Below are 14,087 nucleotides of genomic sequence, written 5' to 3'. Positions count from 1 at the left end.
CAGTCTTCCTGCTCTACATTATTCCCATTGCACAACCTTCATGGTTTGATGTGGCAAATGGATAAGAAGTATAAGGAACATACAGCGAGCAAAATCCTGTTGTTCTGGCTGGAGGCAAGAGATGGAAGGTAGTATAGAAGCAGTATCAGCGAGACAGGGACCTCATCTGATGGTGTTTAGACAATAAGTGCACCCCAATGAAGGATTCATGTACACAGTAGGCCAGTCCTGCTGCCAAAAAGCTGCTTTGATGACCTCCCTTGCACTGGCCAAAATGTTTGCTAAGCTTCTTACTGGCAGTGCTGATCTGTTTTAAAGGGTATGTGAAACAACACTTCTGTACCATGCAGTTGGGAGTGAAGTGGCACTGAGCAGGCTGTGCCTGAACTGTTCCTTCTCATGCACTGATAGCCTCAGGGAGTGGCTGAGAGCACCAGGAAGCTGGCAGTAAATTGTTGGAATTGGCATTAAAAGAAAAATAAAAGAAGACATGATTCAAAGGGCTGCAGAAACTCTGTGGACACTCTAACAGAAGCTCTCTCTTTTCAAAGTATTTTTAATCCTCTTGTGCTATATAGTATGACATATATTTGTCTTTATTTGGAGTGTCTAATTACCTCTCTTCTGAGTACAGGCTAGCAAAGCAAATAAAATGGCCTACTTTCCATTTTGAAGTATATTGCTTAATTCCATCTCAGGAGGGAATGTTATGCATGTTGAACACAGCTCAAAGCTACAAAATACATGTTCTTTCCATAAGCTTTTTTTCCACTTGCCTCTTGGAAAGGTGTGATGTACCACTAGATGTATTAAAGGAAGGGTTTGATGTATGTGTGATAAGTAGGTGGCACTCCTCTGGTAGTGCCCTGTTCCCTGCTCATGTTCCATCACAGTCCATTGTGAGCCTCCACCTTTTGGTATTCAACACCTGCAAATTAAGCTAGACCTGTCCTGGCTATTCTGGGCTTGCTCAATTTATTTCTTCCTTAGGGAAAAAATGTTTGTCCCTGAAGTTCTTTGTGCTCTCATTTTCTCCTTGGTAATGGGAAATGGTGCTATGTCTTGTCCCCAAGGATGTGAAACTGTGATAAGGAGGATCACAGGTTGGATTGAAGATACTGTGCAAACAGAGAGAGTATAGCAGAATAGCGACAGTGTTTTGTTTGTAACAAGATTGTCCTGCAATGAGTAATACTGTACATCCGGAGTGCCTGTCTGTTAAATTCTAAATCTGGAAACATCTGGAAGTGTCTGTGAATATAACATAAACATATGGTTGGAAATTAATGCTAAGTTATTTTAAATGTTTTCATTTTCTTCTCTGTGGATGTTTCCTGTGGGGCATGAAGGAGAAGGTACGAGTTTTCATAGTTTCTGTGGTGTCATTGTCATTGAATTTTGAAAAAAGAGTTTCAAAAAACAGAATTACAGATGTTATTTTTGCCATCCTTGACCAAATTTGGCAGCAAGTATGCTTTCCCTGGAAATGCAGATGTACTTCTCTTGAAGCATACCTCACCTCTTGCATCTGCAGTGCATCTCAAAAAGGACCTCTTCTGCAGTTCATCTTTTTAGCCATTTTAATCTAATTTTAGCAGCTCATATTCTACCTTCATCCATTTTTAAAAGATCATTGCTCGCTCTGCAAGACAGCACATTACAGTGCACCTCCAATCTCTTACATGATGGTTTTGGTTTCATTTTTCTCTCCATTTCTCCAAGAGCTGTTCCATATCCTCTCCTTCAGATTGTGTGTCTGGCCCACGATGGACAAAGCATCTGCTTATTCCTCTAAGGCCACAGGATTTGGTGCTAGTTAATATTAATCTCCATAAATCTCTTCAAGCCTTTGATCTTAGAGCTGCATGTTTTTCTGTTTGTTTCTAATATTCATCTGACCGCCATTTTCCTCACTCTGTTTCTGCTGTGTTGCTTAGTAGCGTTGATGGCAGACATCAATAGGATGGAAAAGTGGAAGGCAGGATGCAGTGTGATTAATTCACATTTTTCGCTATAGAGATCCATCCAAAGCCTCTCCTTTTCTTGAGGATAGCAATGTTTTGGTGGCATGTGCAGTGGATTACTCTTTCTAGCTTTAAATTCTGTTTTGCAGTACTGCACATAAGTAATTAAGTTTCGCTTCTGAACCTCTTTTAGTGCTGGGTCCTATTGAGAAGACATCATGAGCATTTCTTGGTTTGAATATGTGATGGCTGCTTAATGTCCTCAGATTGTTTGGGTGCAGTGGAGGAAACAGAAAAGGTAGATCCAGAAGTCACAAGCACCCAACAGGTAGTTCTTTATGATTTCATGGCATCTGCAAAATTGTTCTTATCAAACCCTGTTTGCAGTTTCCTTACCCAATTTTAGAAAATGAAACTGCTGTCTTCTAAGGACAGAGTTCCCACAGTTACAGGCAAATTCCAGACATAATTTGATGTCTCTGCCAGTTGTCTCCTCCTTCTGTTCCAAACTATAGTTCTTTGAAGATCCTGGCCATTAATTGCATGATTTGAAATTCTGTGTTGGACTGACTCCTGTGAAGCACCTTGGGAAGCTGCCCTGGGCTCCTGTTTGAAACTGGATATATTGCTGGTCTCCTGTGTTTTTTCCTTCTGCTCACAAGTGCAAATACTATATTCTCAAATGCACTCAAGTAGTTAATCACCAACCTTATAGTGCTATCTGATGAGTGTAGGAAGTGGTGGGAATCTGGGCACTCTGGTGCTAGTTTGACTCTGAATGCCAGCAAGCAACCCTGACTCACAGTGTGGGTTTTGTTGGGCTTCTTTGCTCATCTCAAATTATTCAGGCTTTAGCACTGCTGTTGAAGCTAATGTAAAGCAGAATATCTTATTGCTTTTGATGTCTCAAATAAATTAAGAGCCAAAAGAGTATTTTTCCTCTCTGGAATGAAAAAAGCATAAATAATAAGGAATGTTTTACCATCTAGACTTTCTGGATTTGCCACAGAAAGTAATGCAGAGCAGTGGAGATGCAGCAGGACTGGACTTTGTGACTAGCTCATACTTGGTTGAGATAGGATGGTTTCTGGAAGCTGCTGTTATTTTCTTCTTAGGCGCTATGGGATGAGCACTGAGATCTTCGATTTAGCATGTTATCTAGTTGCTAGCTCTGCTGGTGCAGATATTGACGTGGATAATGAATGATCTTTTCCATGTCAGCAGGAGGAAAACAGTTGTGCCAGTGCTGCTAAAACCATGTTGGTAAGAATTTGATTCAAGAGTTGTTTCCCTAACAAGAGAAAGTTAACTGGTACCAGGCTGAGTGCAGTGATGCTAATGATGGCCCTTTCAAGAGGATGCTCCTGAGCAAGTGAAGAGAATCAGACCTGGTATTTTTAAATAGGTAGAAATGCTGTAAGAAGAGGTTGAAACTCAAGTTAACCATTTCCTTTCAAAGCAGAGCTCAGCACGCTGGCAGTGGCAGAGGGCTGGAGATTCTGCCTGCTATGGAGATGGGAGCCTAAATACTCCCAAGAAAAATTAATAGTCTCAGGAGGTGAAATATTTGTAAAACCTGATTCTAGTACAGCCAATGTAGGAGGATACAGTGAACTCTAAGCCAGAAGAAACTCTCAAATCAAGTTGTTGTAAATGTGCATTATTCCTTATGGCCATTGCTGGTAATAGCAAATCCTGTTTATTTTCATGTACAGAAGGAGATACTAAGCTCCTTGTACAGCATATAGTATAACAGAACAGGTGGTGTGTGCAGTCTGAGAAATCTTTGCTTGATCAATGATTAAATCACTTGTTAGATCAATTCCAAAGCCGTTGAATTTAGCTTTATTACTACTTAGTGGGGTCCAGTAACATTCCCAGTAAACACTGACGTTTATTTCACTCAGAATGCTCAGAACAGAACTCTTTCCTTTTTTTTTTTTTTGTTTTGAAAAATGTCAAATTTTGTTTGATAAGAATATTCCTAGTAAGTAAATGAAAAATTCTGTAATCTGTTCAATAACATTTTCTGTGCATATGAGAAGTCATCAGAACAAAGATGTTTACTTTGTGGCTAAAGGATGTGGGGAGAGGAATCTTTACCATCTGCCACCATCAAATTACATTTCATGAGGGAAAAATAAGTCCCTCTCATTGGAAGCCATTTTATCAGCTCTGATAGTAATATTTTATGTAGGATTTCTCTTCCAGAACCTAGTAGAATTTACAAGTAAATTCATCTACCTAATGCTTTGGTAAGAGGAACATCTGTCTCAGACATTGGGAGGATTGAAGTACTAAGAGTTTTTTAGAGGTCTGTTCATCCTGTAATATTTGTTTGGTGTATGTAATCCTAATACACCGACTGCAGCAGTAAATATTTTGCTGTAATCAGAAATTGAACTCCAAAAGAAACCCTTTTAGCTGCAGCTAATGAAAACGTCATGCCTGTGACCCTGTGAGGTTTGTATTCTGCAGCACTAAGCAGAGTTTTAAAGAACTTTGAACCAGTAAGGCTGGGAATTTGCAACTTTGATGGAAGAAAAAGCCTAAAGCTTTCAATGCCTGCCATAGAAATTTAATAAGGATCGTAATAAATGGGTCAGTTTCAACAAACAATTAACTTAACAACTTCATCTGGAAGGCTTGGAGGCCCTGTTTCATAGGAGGTAACTTGAGAGCAGTTTTATGTTATATAGTATAGTTAATGTTTCCCTTAGAAAACCAGAATTTTTAAGATTTAATATTTCATGTGCTCTAAATTATGTCAAATTGGCATATGGTACATATGGAACACACAAAGCCTTCAACCCCTATATAGATCAAAAACAAAAAAAATTAATCCTCTAAGCTGTTTGGGAGATTCATAAGCACAAGGAAAATATACAATTCTCAGGAATTCAGAAGCTTATAAAATGAATTTTGTGGGCAATTTGGATAAAATTATTCCTTATGCTTTGATTATGCCATTAAAATTTGCACTTCTACAAATACGGAGATTTCCTTGTAAGTATTGAGTACTTACTGGGCAGTGTAACTGCATTTTATAGACCTAAGAGGAATGTTTTTCCTGCATGTTGTGTTAAGTCACGTTGTGAGCTATTTTTTTCATCCTCTTGTGAAAATACATAATGGAGATTAAGTGGTTTAATGTGTTTATTGTAACTCTGAGGTTGGATGAGGTTGGTAGAAAATCTAATTGCACGTCATGCAGCTCTGCGACATCCTGTATCTAACATCATCATCCTGTATGTAATGTCTGACTGCTTATTGTAAATAATGCCACAGCCCTTATGACTCGTGCAATTTCTTGCAAAAAGTAGAATGCCATGTTAGGTAGGATTCATGTCTCAGATGTTTGTTGTACAGAAACTTACTGAGGCAGATCTTGGTTGGACATCGCACTGGATTTGGTGATTTGGCAGAAGTTCAACCTGGCTACTCAGTGCTATCAGTCTGCATCTCCACAACGATCAAGGCACCGAATTGAAACAAAAACCCAGGAAATTCTCTTCAGCTAATGCTGTTGCTAGCAGCCTCATCATTACGTGTAAAAACAACACAGGCTTTCAAGTCTGGAAGCACTCATCAGTGTTCAAGGCTGGGTAGTAGTACAAGAAGGTTTCACACATTGTTGGCAGCAAATGAGAAGTTGTAGGTAAAATGTGTTTTTGAAGATGTCAGTCTGGTTTCCTTCTTGAACGCTATGTTTGCAGAGAAAACATGAATACTGGTTCACTTCAATAGCGTGATGATTAGTAATCAGCAATACTTAGGCTGAGTCACTGTGTAGGAACACCATGAAGCCCAGCTTAAAATCCAGTTCTCATTTTATTTGGAGGTCTAGAGTTCAGGTGGTTCAAAAGTAGATTGTTCTAAATGTGTTTTTTAAAGGCTTATTGATTGCTTGGCTGTGTGAGCTGGATTTTGGGGGTGGAGAAGGTGAAAGGGAAGGAATTGGTATTCTATTTCCCAAGGCCGAGAGTATCTGAGCCACGTATTTCATTTTGGAGTGTGGTATTTAAATATCGTATATTTGCCCTTTTTGTTGCTGTTGAGAAGTGCTACTTTCTCATGATCTGTGGTGTTGGCAGATAACTCTGCTACTCCAGAGCCATAAAGGCTAAGAGCTGGCTGTGTGGTAGGCATTGGTTGCTGATAAGGTGGACGTGGGATGATTTTCCCAGAAAGTTATTGCATCTAAAACCAAGGGCAATCAGCATCCTCCTTTACAGTTATGTGGCCAGCACCACCATTTCCCTCTTGAAAACTTGCCTAATATTAATAACAGCTAGATCTTGTTTCTGTAGTGGTTATAACCTCTGGTAGGAAAGAGAAAAAAGGCTTCTGTACATGTTATAACACTGGTAGTTAACAAGATATCTTCTAGGTAAGTGGCAAGTGAATCTAAAAGCCAGCTTGTTATGCAGGTTTGAATGTCATCTGCTGATGATATCCTGAATTAAATGCTAATAGCTTTGTAAACAAATTTAAGTGACCTGCTGCTTTGCTTTGGGAGTAATATCCATACATGCAAATCAAGCAATTTTCTGAAACTGTATAACTACACGCTGACAAGAGTTGCACTCGAATCAATTTCCACATTTCTTGCTTCCTTCATGTGCCCAGCCCTGTGGTGGTGTGCCTCCAAGGATTGTTTGTAACTGGTTATACAACATCATAATAAATAGTATTTAAAAGCAAATCAGTATTTGCTATCTCCAATTTGCTATTGAACATAGTGACTGGGATTGGCTTCTTTTAGGTATTGCAACAGCAGTGTCCTCTGGGGAGATTTGAAGGAGGAAGAAGTGACATCAGCAGTATTTGCCTGAGGAATTCCTAGGTTAGTGGGAAATAGTGCCACAAAGGGAACCAGCCTAACTCTCTTGTCCATATCAACTTAGCCTTGAGTTTGCTCAAGAGGTCTTTTAAGAGCTTGGTTTTGCTCTGTGGCAAATTAATAATGTTTTCCATTTCGTTTGACAAACCAGAATACGTATTTTTCTGACTATTTATTTGCAAACTCATTAGGGTGAGCATGTTGTACTGATGCTCTGGTATCTCTTAAATCATAAAGGATGTGAGCTGGCTCTGCAATGGCTACTGCTTATTGATGATGTGGATGTGGACAATTCATTTATTGCATCTGTCCCAGAGCCTGTGTTCTTCAGTAAAATCACATGCCTCTGCAAGACCTTAGACTCCATTGTGAAAGCATGCTGCATTTGGGCTTTTTGGAAGAGTATAGAAGGCCTACTTTCTGTGCGGCGGTCAAAATTCCTCTTTATATCTTTGTCTCTTATGTCAAGATCTGAGCAGAGCATAACTGAAATAGCAGTTCTTAACTTTTTACTGCCTTCTAGCATTACATCCTTGCCTCCAACCTTCGCAGTAGGCATCCTCCTTTTCCAGCATAATGCACTGGATTTGCGTGCAGACCAGCCATATGGTGTGTGTAATTATTGTTTTATAATGGTGTTATTGCTCTCTAGCTGCCCAGTAAACCCAGTGCAGTTTCAGTAGACTGTAATACAACAGCATACGAACTTCAGACTTGAATGATTTTCTTCACTTTTATACAAAAGTAGGTGTGAAGGAGAAAAAATGATTATATTTAATTTATAGAAACTATATAAAGTTTATAGAGTCTCCACAATCCTCACAAATGAAAAGGCCACAGAGAGGAGGGGCTGCATCAGAGCTGGGAGGTCTGCAGAGCTGGAGAAGAATAGCACTTAAAGAAACACATCAGTAAATAGCTGCACTGAACTTTTCCCATTAACTCCATGGGCAAGCAGATGGCCTTCATTAGGAGTTTGTCTGCCTTAGGGATTTTAGAAACAAATTTTCTCCCCTTTCCTCCTCCCAGTTCAGTTACTATTCCTTTAGAGTAGTACAGAACCAGTGTCTGTTCTGGAGTCATCGTTCTTATTGGAAGCAGCCTGTTTGCTTTTGAAAGGTTTGCTGAGTAGTTTCAGGAATCTGTATATATACATAAGTGCTCTCCTGTGTGTGCCTGGTTTATTTTTTGGTGTGTGAACTTCCTGAAGCAGTAATACCAGCTTGGCTCACCCATCCTTTCAAGCATATTTGCAGCTCTAATTTACACTGATGGCAGAATTTCTGCAGCAAAATTAGGAGCCATAGTGTCCTCTGTCGTACAGACAATCTAAATAAACACGGCTCTCACTTGCATCCTTATTTACCCTGAAAATAAAAATTGTCAAAGTGTTTGGTGAAAATAGAACCTGGCTGAAAGCAAGCCTCTGTAGAAATTAGAAAATGCTTCAGAAGACATTATTTTTGCTTCTGTGTTTCCTTTTCAATTTTGGTGGACATTGGACATCTGCCTAGCCATCCCATTTGGTAAGGCAACCAGTCCTCCCTGACACCCAGAAGTCCCAAACGCAGCCCCGTTTCCTGCTGCACTGCCTGCCTCTTTTCACCAACACATGTATCTAAACAAAAAGCAACGTATCTGGGGACAGATCTGGCTTAACTTTAACCCCTACTGACCCTCCAAAGTTAATTTTAACAGATCAGTTGTTGAAGTTACACCCTTGACTCTGCATGACATGTGGCACTTCTGAACAGACGTGGGTGTGTGTGAGTGCATGGAGAGGCAGCTCGGGGGTTGAGAGAAGCCCAAGAAGGATATGACCTGTCTCATGGTTTATTGTATTTTGAGATTTGTAGGTAGTAAATGCTGCGCGTATTTCTACAGATATTCTAGAACTCTAATATAATTTACAGTTTAATTTGTAGAGAACTGTTTCAAATCTGTGCAGATTCTTCTAAGTTATTTTAAAAGAAAAGCCAACAGCAATAATTAGTTTGGCATTTTCCATGTTTTCTAAAGCACTTAAAGGGTAATGACTTTTTAAAACCATCTTACATAAAATCAGGTTTTACAGGAATAAGAGGACCTAGAAGGCCCAAGTGGCCATCAGTGATAGATGTAATTCATGCTGAAAGCTCTATTCCAATACATCAAAATAAGGAGAACAATTATATATATGATTAGAGGCTGCTGACCCTTCAGTTAAAATGATCAAAAAGAACAAGATTAAAATTTGATTTACAGAAGCTGCTACTTAGCCTATAATTAGGCTGACCAATAAAAACAAACCAGACTTCTACAGAATGTGACTTCTCAGTAGATGGGCTAGCTATTTTTGCATGGCTGAGGAAACACAAAAAGATTTTAGAAATATATTCAATATGCTCTATGTGTAGATTGAAATACAGCATATAACTAGTTTTTATGTTTCTTGTTTATAAATTGCCAGATTTCCTTAATTCTAGTGAAATTGAAGAACCACTTGAGAATAATTGTCTCTAAAATGAAATATCACTTTGTCAGTCTACTTCATTTATTTAAAATTTATGCTTTACTCTTTTATTTTAGAAGATTAGTCAGAAATATGATTCCCCTTGCACTTTTGCTGTAGTTTGCTATGGAAATGGATTCAGGAAATGGCACATGTGATTAAAAACTCTTCAGCTGGCATAAGAACTATTTGTACAGCTCCCAACGTACAGTACTTCTGGCAAGTCACAAGTGCTTCTCGACTTACTACAAAACAAATAAAATGATTAATCAGTGTAGAGACTTTTGATTCTGATTTTTTTTATTTTTTAATTTGACATTCACTAGATGGAAGATTGGGGGAGGTGAGTTTTTAGGCAACTTTTCCACTCGTAAGATTGAAGACCAAACTGTTGTGTTAATTAACGTGGTCCAGTTTCCTTGTGCTTGCAAGTTAAGCACATTGGAATCCACATCAGCCCAATTTGCATGTGGGTGTCAGGACAATAATCGCATAAAGTGAAGGGTCAAACCACTGGCTCAGAGTCTAACATCGCTGGGGAGCTGTGCACAACATGTTAAAACTCAGTTCCCAAAAGCTGCATTGAAGACTGCAAAACTAAGAGAACCTTTTTCCTACATAGTTTAGAATGCATCTACAAGTGCATAGCTCAAGTCTGGATGAAGACCTTGTGTCTCCCGATATGGAATATATTTGTTTTATTTGCAGGCCTCCAATGAATTCTGACTTGTTTTATGCATAAATTTTTGAAGTTTCTTATAAGTGTGCCGTGTTCTGGAAACTTAAGTGCTGTGTTTTGTTTCTGATATTTGTAGTGGAACGGGAAAATGTGCAGAAGAGGACCTTTACCAGATGGATAAACCTACATTTGGGAAAGGTAAGACTGGCTGTCTTGATATTGAGATACAAGGACACAGTAGGAAGCAGACTACATTAATATATTTTAAAATAGTTACAATTTGTCATCAAAAAGGACTTCTGTGTGTATGGAGAGATTTGTAGAAGAATGAGGGGAAGCTGAAAACATGTTTCCATATAAATGAAAATTCCTTTTCAGGTTCAATGAAAGCTTGGCTGGCTTTAGGTCATCTCAGATACCTTTGTGTTCTTCATTGCAACTGAGTGCATGTTCCTGTAGAACCCCACATAGCCACATAAAATCAATTGTGGTTTAGGCTGCTCTGAAGGGATGGTTGCTGTGTGTTCCCCACGACTGGAGGTCTGAGTATTTGAGGCATAGTGGCCAAAGACAGATCAGTCCTCAGAACCTGGCTTTGTCCCAGATCTCCAGATGGGAAACATTAATTACTTGTTCGCTTTCCAAAAGCCTGTATGTTGTGATCTTAACATATCCAATTACATTAGAGAACTAATTCTTGGACATCCCATATTTTTGAAGTATAATTATTTCTTAATCAGACGGTAATATGACTATTGAAGCCAATTTGTTGTTCCTGTTGGTAGTAGATAAGTACTAACTCTCATGAGCAGTTAGACATCCAGAGAAGGGTTTTCCTGTTGTTGAGAATGAGAAGAGCAAAAAAATAAATCTTAGAATTACTGAGACAGCAGCAATGCTTAGTGCAGTCATGGAATGAGGCAGACCAACAGTCCTAACTTGGACTGAAGTTTGGGCTTCACAGTGCTGTTAGTACCTATGGCTAAATTTCATAAAGTGCAGGTAGGAACAAAGTTTGGGCTATAAGTTAAGCTACAGTCTGGATTGCGTGCTTCTTGTGAAGAGACTGCGCTTCAAAAGTAGTAAAGCAAAAAAGTTTTGTAGAAGAAAAGCATCACATAAAGAGTTGCTTAAGTCCACTACCATGCAGTGAATGTTACTGAAGGAATAAAAGGATCTTCAGTCTCTCTAGAAAATCAGAATAAGGCCAGTTAGTAATGTTTGAACTATCAATTGCTCTCAACGGTTTCTCAACTTGAAGACAGTGCTTTGTGAGTGATTCCTTTGGGAATTAGGCTCTGGAGCTTTAAATTTGAAAGTTGTCAGAAAGGTTTGTCAAGTATGTAACTGTGAAAAGGTCTTTCATTTACAAAAGGAATTAGATCATGAAATGGCTGTAGGGAGCTGTTAATTTGTCTGTGCCAAACATATGAAGTCTTAGAAATTTTGTGGGTAGGTGAATTGTTTTCTCTGGAGCACATACAATTTTTTTTTTTTTTCCTTTTTGATTCAATAAAGAAAAGTGCTTCTCTGAAGAAAGGGCAAAAGTTTACTGCTACATTATTATTTTTTTTTTTCCTGGAACTAGCATAACAAACGCATCTATGTAAATAATGAGAACATTGCCAAAGCTATTTCTAATTACAGGTGATTCCATAGGGACACCTTCTGAGGGAGGGGAGATGGCTTCTGCCTTTATCCTTGAAGAAGCACTTCTGTATGCAGAGAGGTTCACTCCTTTCATAGGCAGCATTGAAGGCCTCCTCGTATACCTTTTTAGGAAACTTGTGGCATGGTGTGTGCCCTCTTAGAGTATGCCATCCCATTTGGGTCATCTTTTGAGAGGAGATGGCTCTGGTAATGGGATAGTTGGGGGCATCTACATCCTACAGTTCTGGTGGTTCTTGTTTTTGTTAGGAGTGAATGAGAAATCTGAAAGCTTCAAACCCAAAGCTTTTTAAATCTTGAAATGAATGTTACTTTTCTTTCTTTCAGTATGGAGCATTGACTTGAGTTTAGTACTCTTGGCTAGATTAAAGACTAGTGATAAAAATGTACAGCCTCATTTTGCCAGAAGCAGCATTTAATGAAACAGTAGTGCATTGCCCAATCAGAAATAAAATGACTTGGTTCTTAAGGGACACAGGTGCACGTGACATCTGAATGAAGCATCACTGCTGCAGCTGAGACTGCTGCTAAGGGCAGTGCTGACTTTGTTGTATGCCTCACAGCACACAGCATGACACCTCAGTGGAGTGGAGAGATGGCTCTCTTTGGAGGAGTTTGCTGAGAAGAAAGACACAATACATTGCTATTTAAATGCTTAGAAAATAGTGGGATATAGAATGGCACCCCAGAAACATTACAGAGGAGACAGGAACGAGATCTGGGATAAGTCCTTGTCTGATCTCAGTTACATGGGTACTATATCTCAGTTTTATCTTATTTCTTTTATAGGCAGAATTGCCAGTGATGTGAAGAACAGTTGTCATTTTCTTCCTGCAGGCTGAGATTTATTTCTAGTATCTCTGTCTTGTAAAATTCTCCTTCCAATTCTCTGTAGTAACGGTGACTCACCAAGTAGGGCTGTTTTAAAACTATCTCATTTCTTTACTTCACAGTGCAAACCTCCTCTGAAAGTGAGAGATTTGTTCATGGATATACAAGATGGCAAAATCTTGATGGCACTACTGGAAGTCCTGTCAGGACAGAAGCTGGTATGTATACAAGGGAGATAAACCTTTCTATCTATGGAGCTCCACACATTGGAAGTAACATTATATTGACATTCAAATAATTAGTGAGAATTTGGTCCCATGACTTGCATACAATAAGAAGTATTTCAGCAATTATGTCATTATTTCTTTCTGTTACAAGCTGGTTCTGAGCTGTAATTTAAATCTGAAGGAAATCTGTAACCATGAGATATGAGTGATGTGCAAATCATTGTAAATGTTCCTTCCCCCCAGGTTTTTTAAGGCTTGGATATGTTAATGTTCACATACTCTGTTTCAAGTTTGCTCAAGCCGTGTTATCAAGGAAAGATAAATCTGCTGGAGAAAATTGTATTATTTTTTTAGTCCATGAATTCTCTTTCTATTTTGTCTGAAGACATTATGACACTGACTAAGCCTGGTGATGCTGCATGCTTTTGTGTGTTGTTCTGAGTTTAGTTCCGGCTCAGATTTCTTTAGTTTTACTGGTATGGTCTGAATCAGAATGACGAAGTTTTACTTACCAGAATCAATTTTTTTTCATTGTAATAACTATTTAAAATTCCATGTACCAGAAATGGAAATACTGAATGCAAGCATAAATGACCAATTACAGTTGACTTCAATTTTTTCTTTCTTCTTAAACCTTGTCAGTAAGTACTCTCTTCTGTGGGGATACCACTCTTATTTTTGGACGAGAAGAGGGACCAGCTCTGCAGCCACATCGCTGCATATGCTCCTGTAATTACCTTGTGATGCTTCATACTGTAGAGTGAATGCTCATTGTGGTCATATGTTCAGAACCACCTATTTTTTAATATTCCTGCAGTTTGGGCTATAGCAGAAGCAGTACTGTCTCTGTCTACATTCACATAGAAAGCTTTGAGAGCAGCGTGGAAAGGAATTGGAGGGGAGACACATCATGACAATCACTGGTCTGTGTGCTGGAAGGTCAGGGGGGAAGGCCAGACTTATGTTGGCAGCTGGGTCTTCCTGCATACATGATAAAAGCAGTGTGCCAACATGAAATTGCAGGGAGTCAGCCATGCAACAAATCTATTTCTTCTCTGCCAAAATGAAGGTTGTTGCTCCCACCTGCCTGTGCCTGCTAGCAAAATTGCTCATGCTTCCTCAATGGAATGATACTATTTAATTAAAGATTAAAAATGTATGTATTATGACTTTTTTCAGGTAAGTTTGGTCCTGTTACTGAACGTGGTTGGGGCTGATTACATAAACAATCAACCTTCAGGTTGAGGAGAGATGTAATATCTAGAGAGCAGGAAAATGGGTTGATAACTGTGTTTTGCAGCAGCTGGGGCCAATTGTATAGTTGAAGCACTTTCTGATCAGAGAAGATGGCAATACTTTTTGCCATCCTCAGCTTGATTTGCCT

At 39.0% G+C, this 14,087-nt stretch overlaps 1 protein-coding gene across 1 annotated transcript in view; it reads left to right on the top strand.

Annotated features, from left to right (window-relative positions):
• The window catches only part of CLMN (calmin), a 66,385-nt gene that overhangs the window by 37,711 nt on the left and 14,587 nt on the right, over window positions 1–14,087 (top strand). The window contains exons 2-3 of the mRNA XM_031593042.2: window positions 10,114–10,175; window positions 12,599–12,694. Of these exons, the coding sequence (XP_031448902.2) occupies window positions 10,114–10,175; window positions 12,599–12,694 (158 nt within the window). The remainder of the gene's footprint in view (window positions 1–10,113; window positions 10,176–12,598; window positions 12,695–14,087) is intronic.

This window comes from Phasianus colchicus, chromosome 5, assembly GCF_987193195.1.
Source record: "Phasianus colchicus chromosome 5, bPhaCol1.hap1.1, whole genome shotgun sequence".
Lineage (NCBI taxonomy): Eukaryota > Metazoa > Chordata > Aves > Galliformes > Phasianidae > Phasianus > Phasianus colchicus.
Note: the sequence above shows the minus strand (reverse complement) of the source record. Positions and strands in the feature narration are given on the sequence as shown.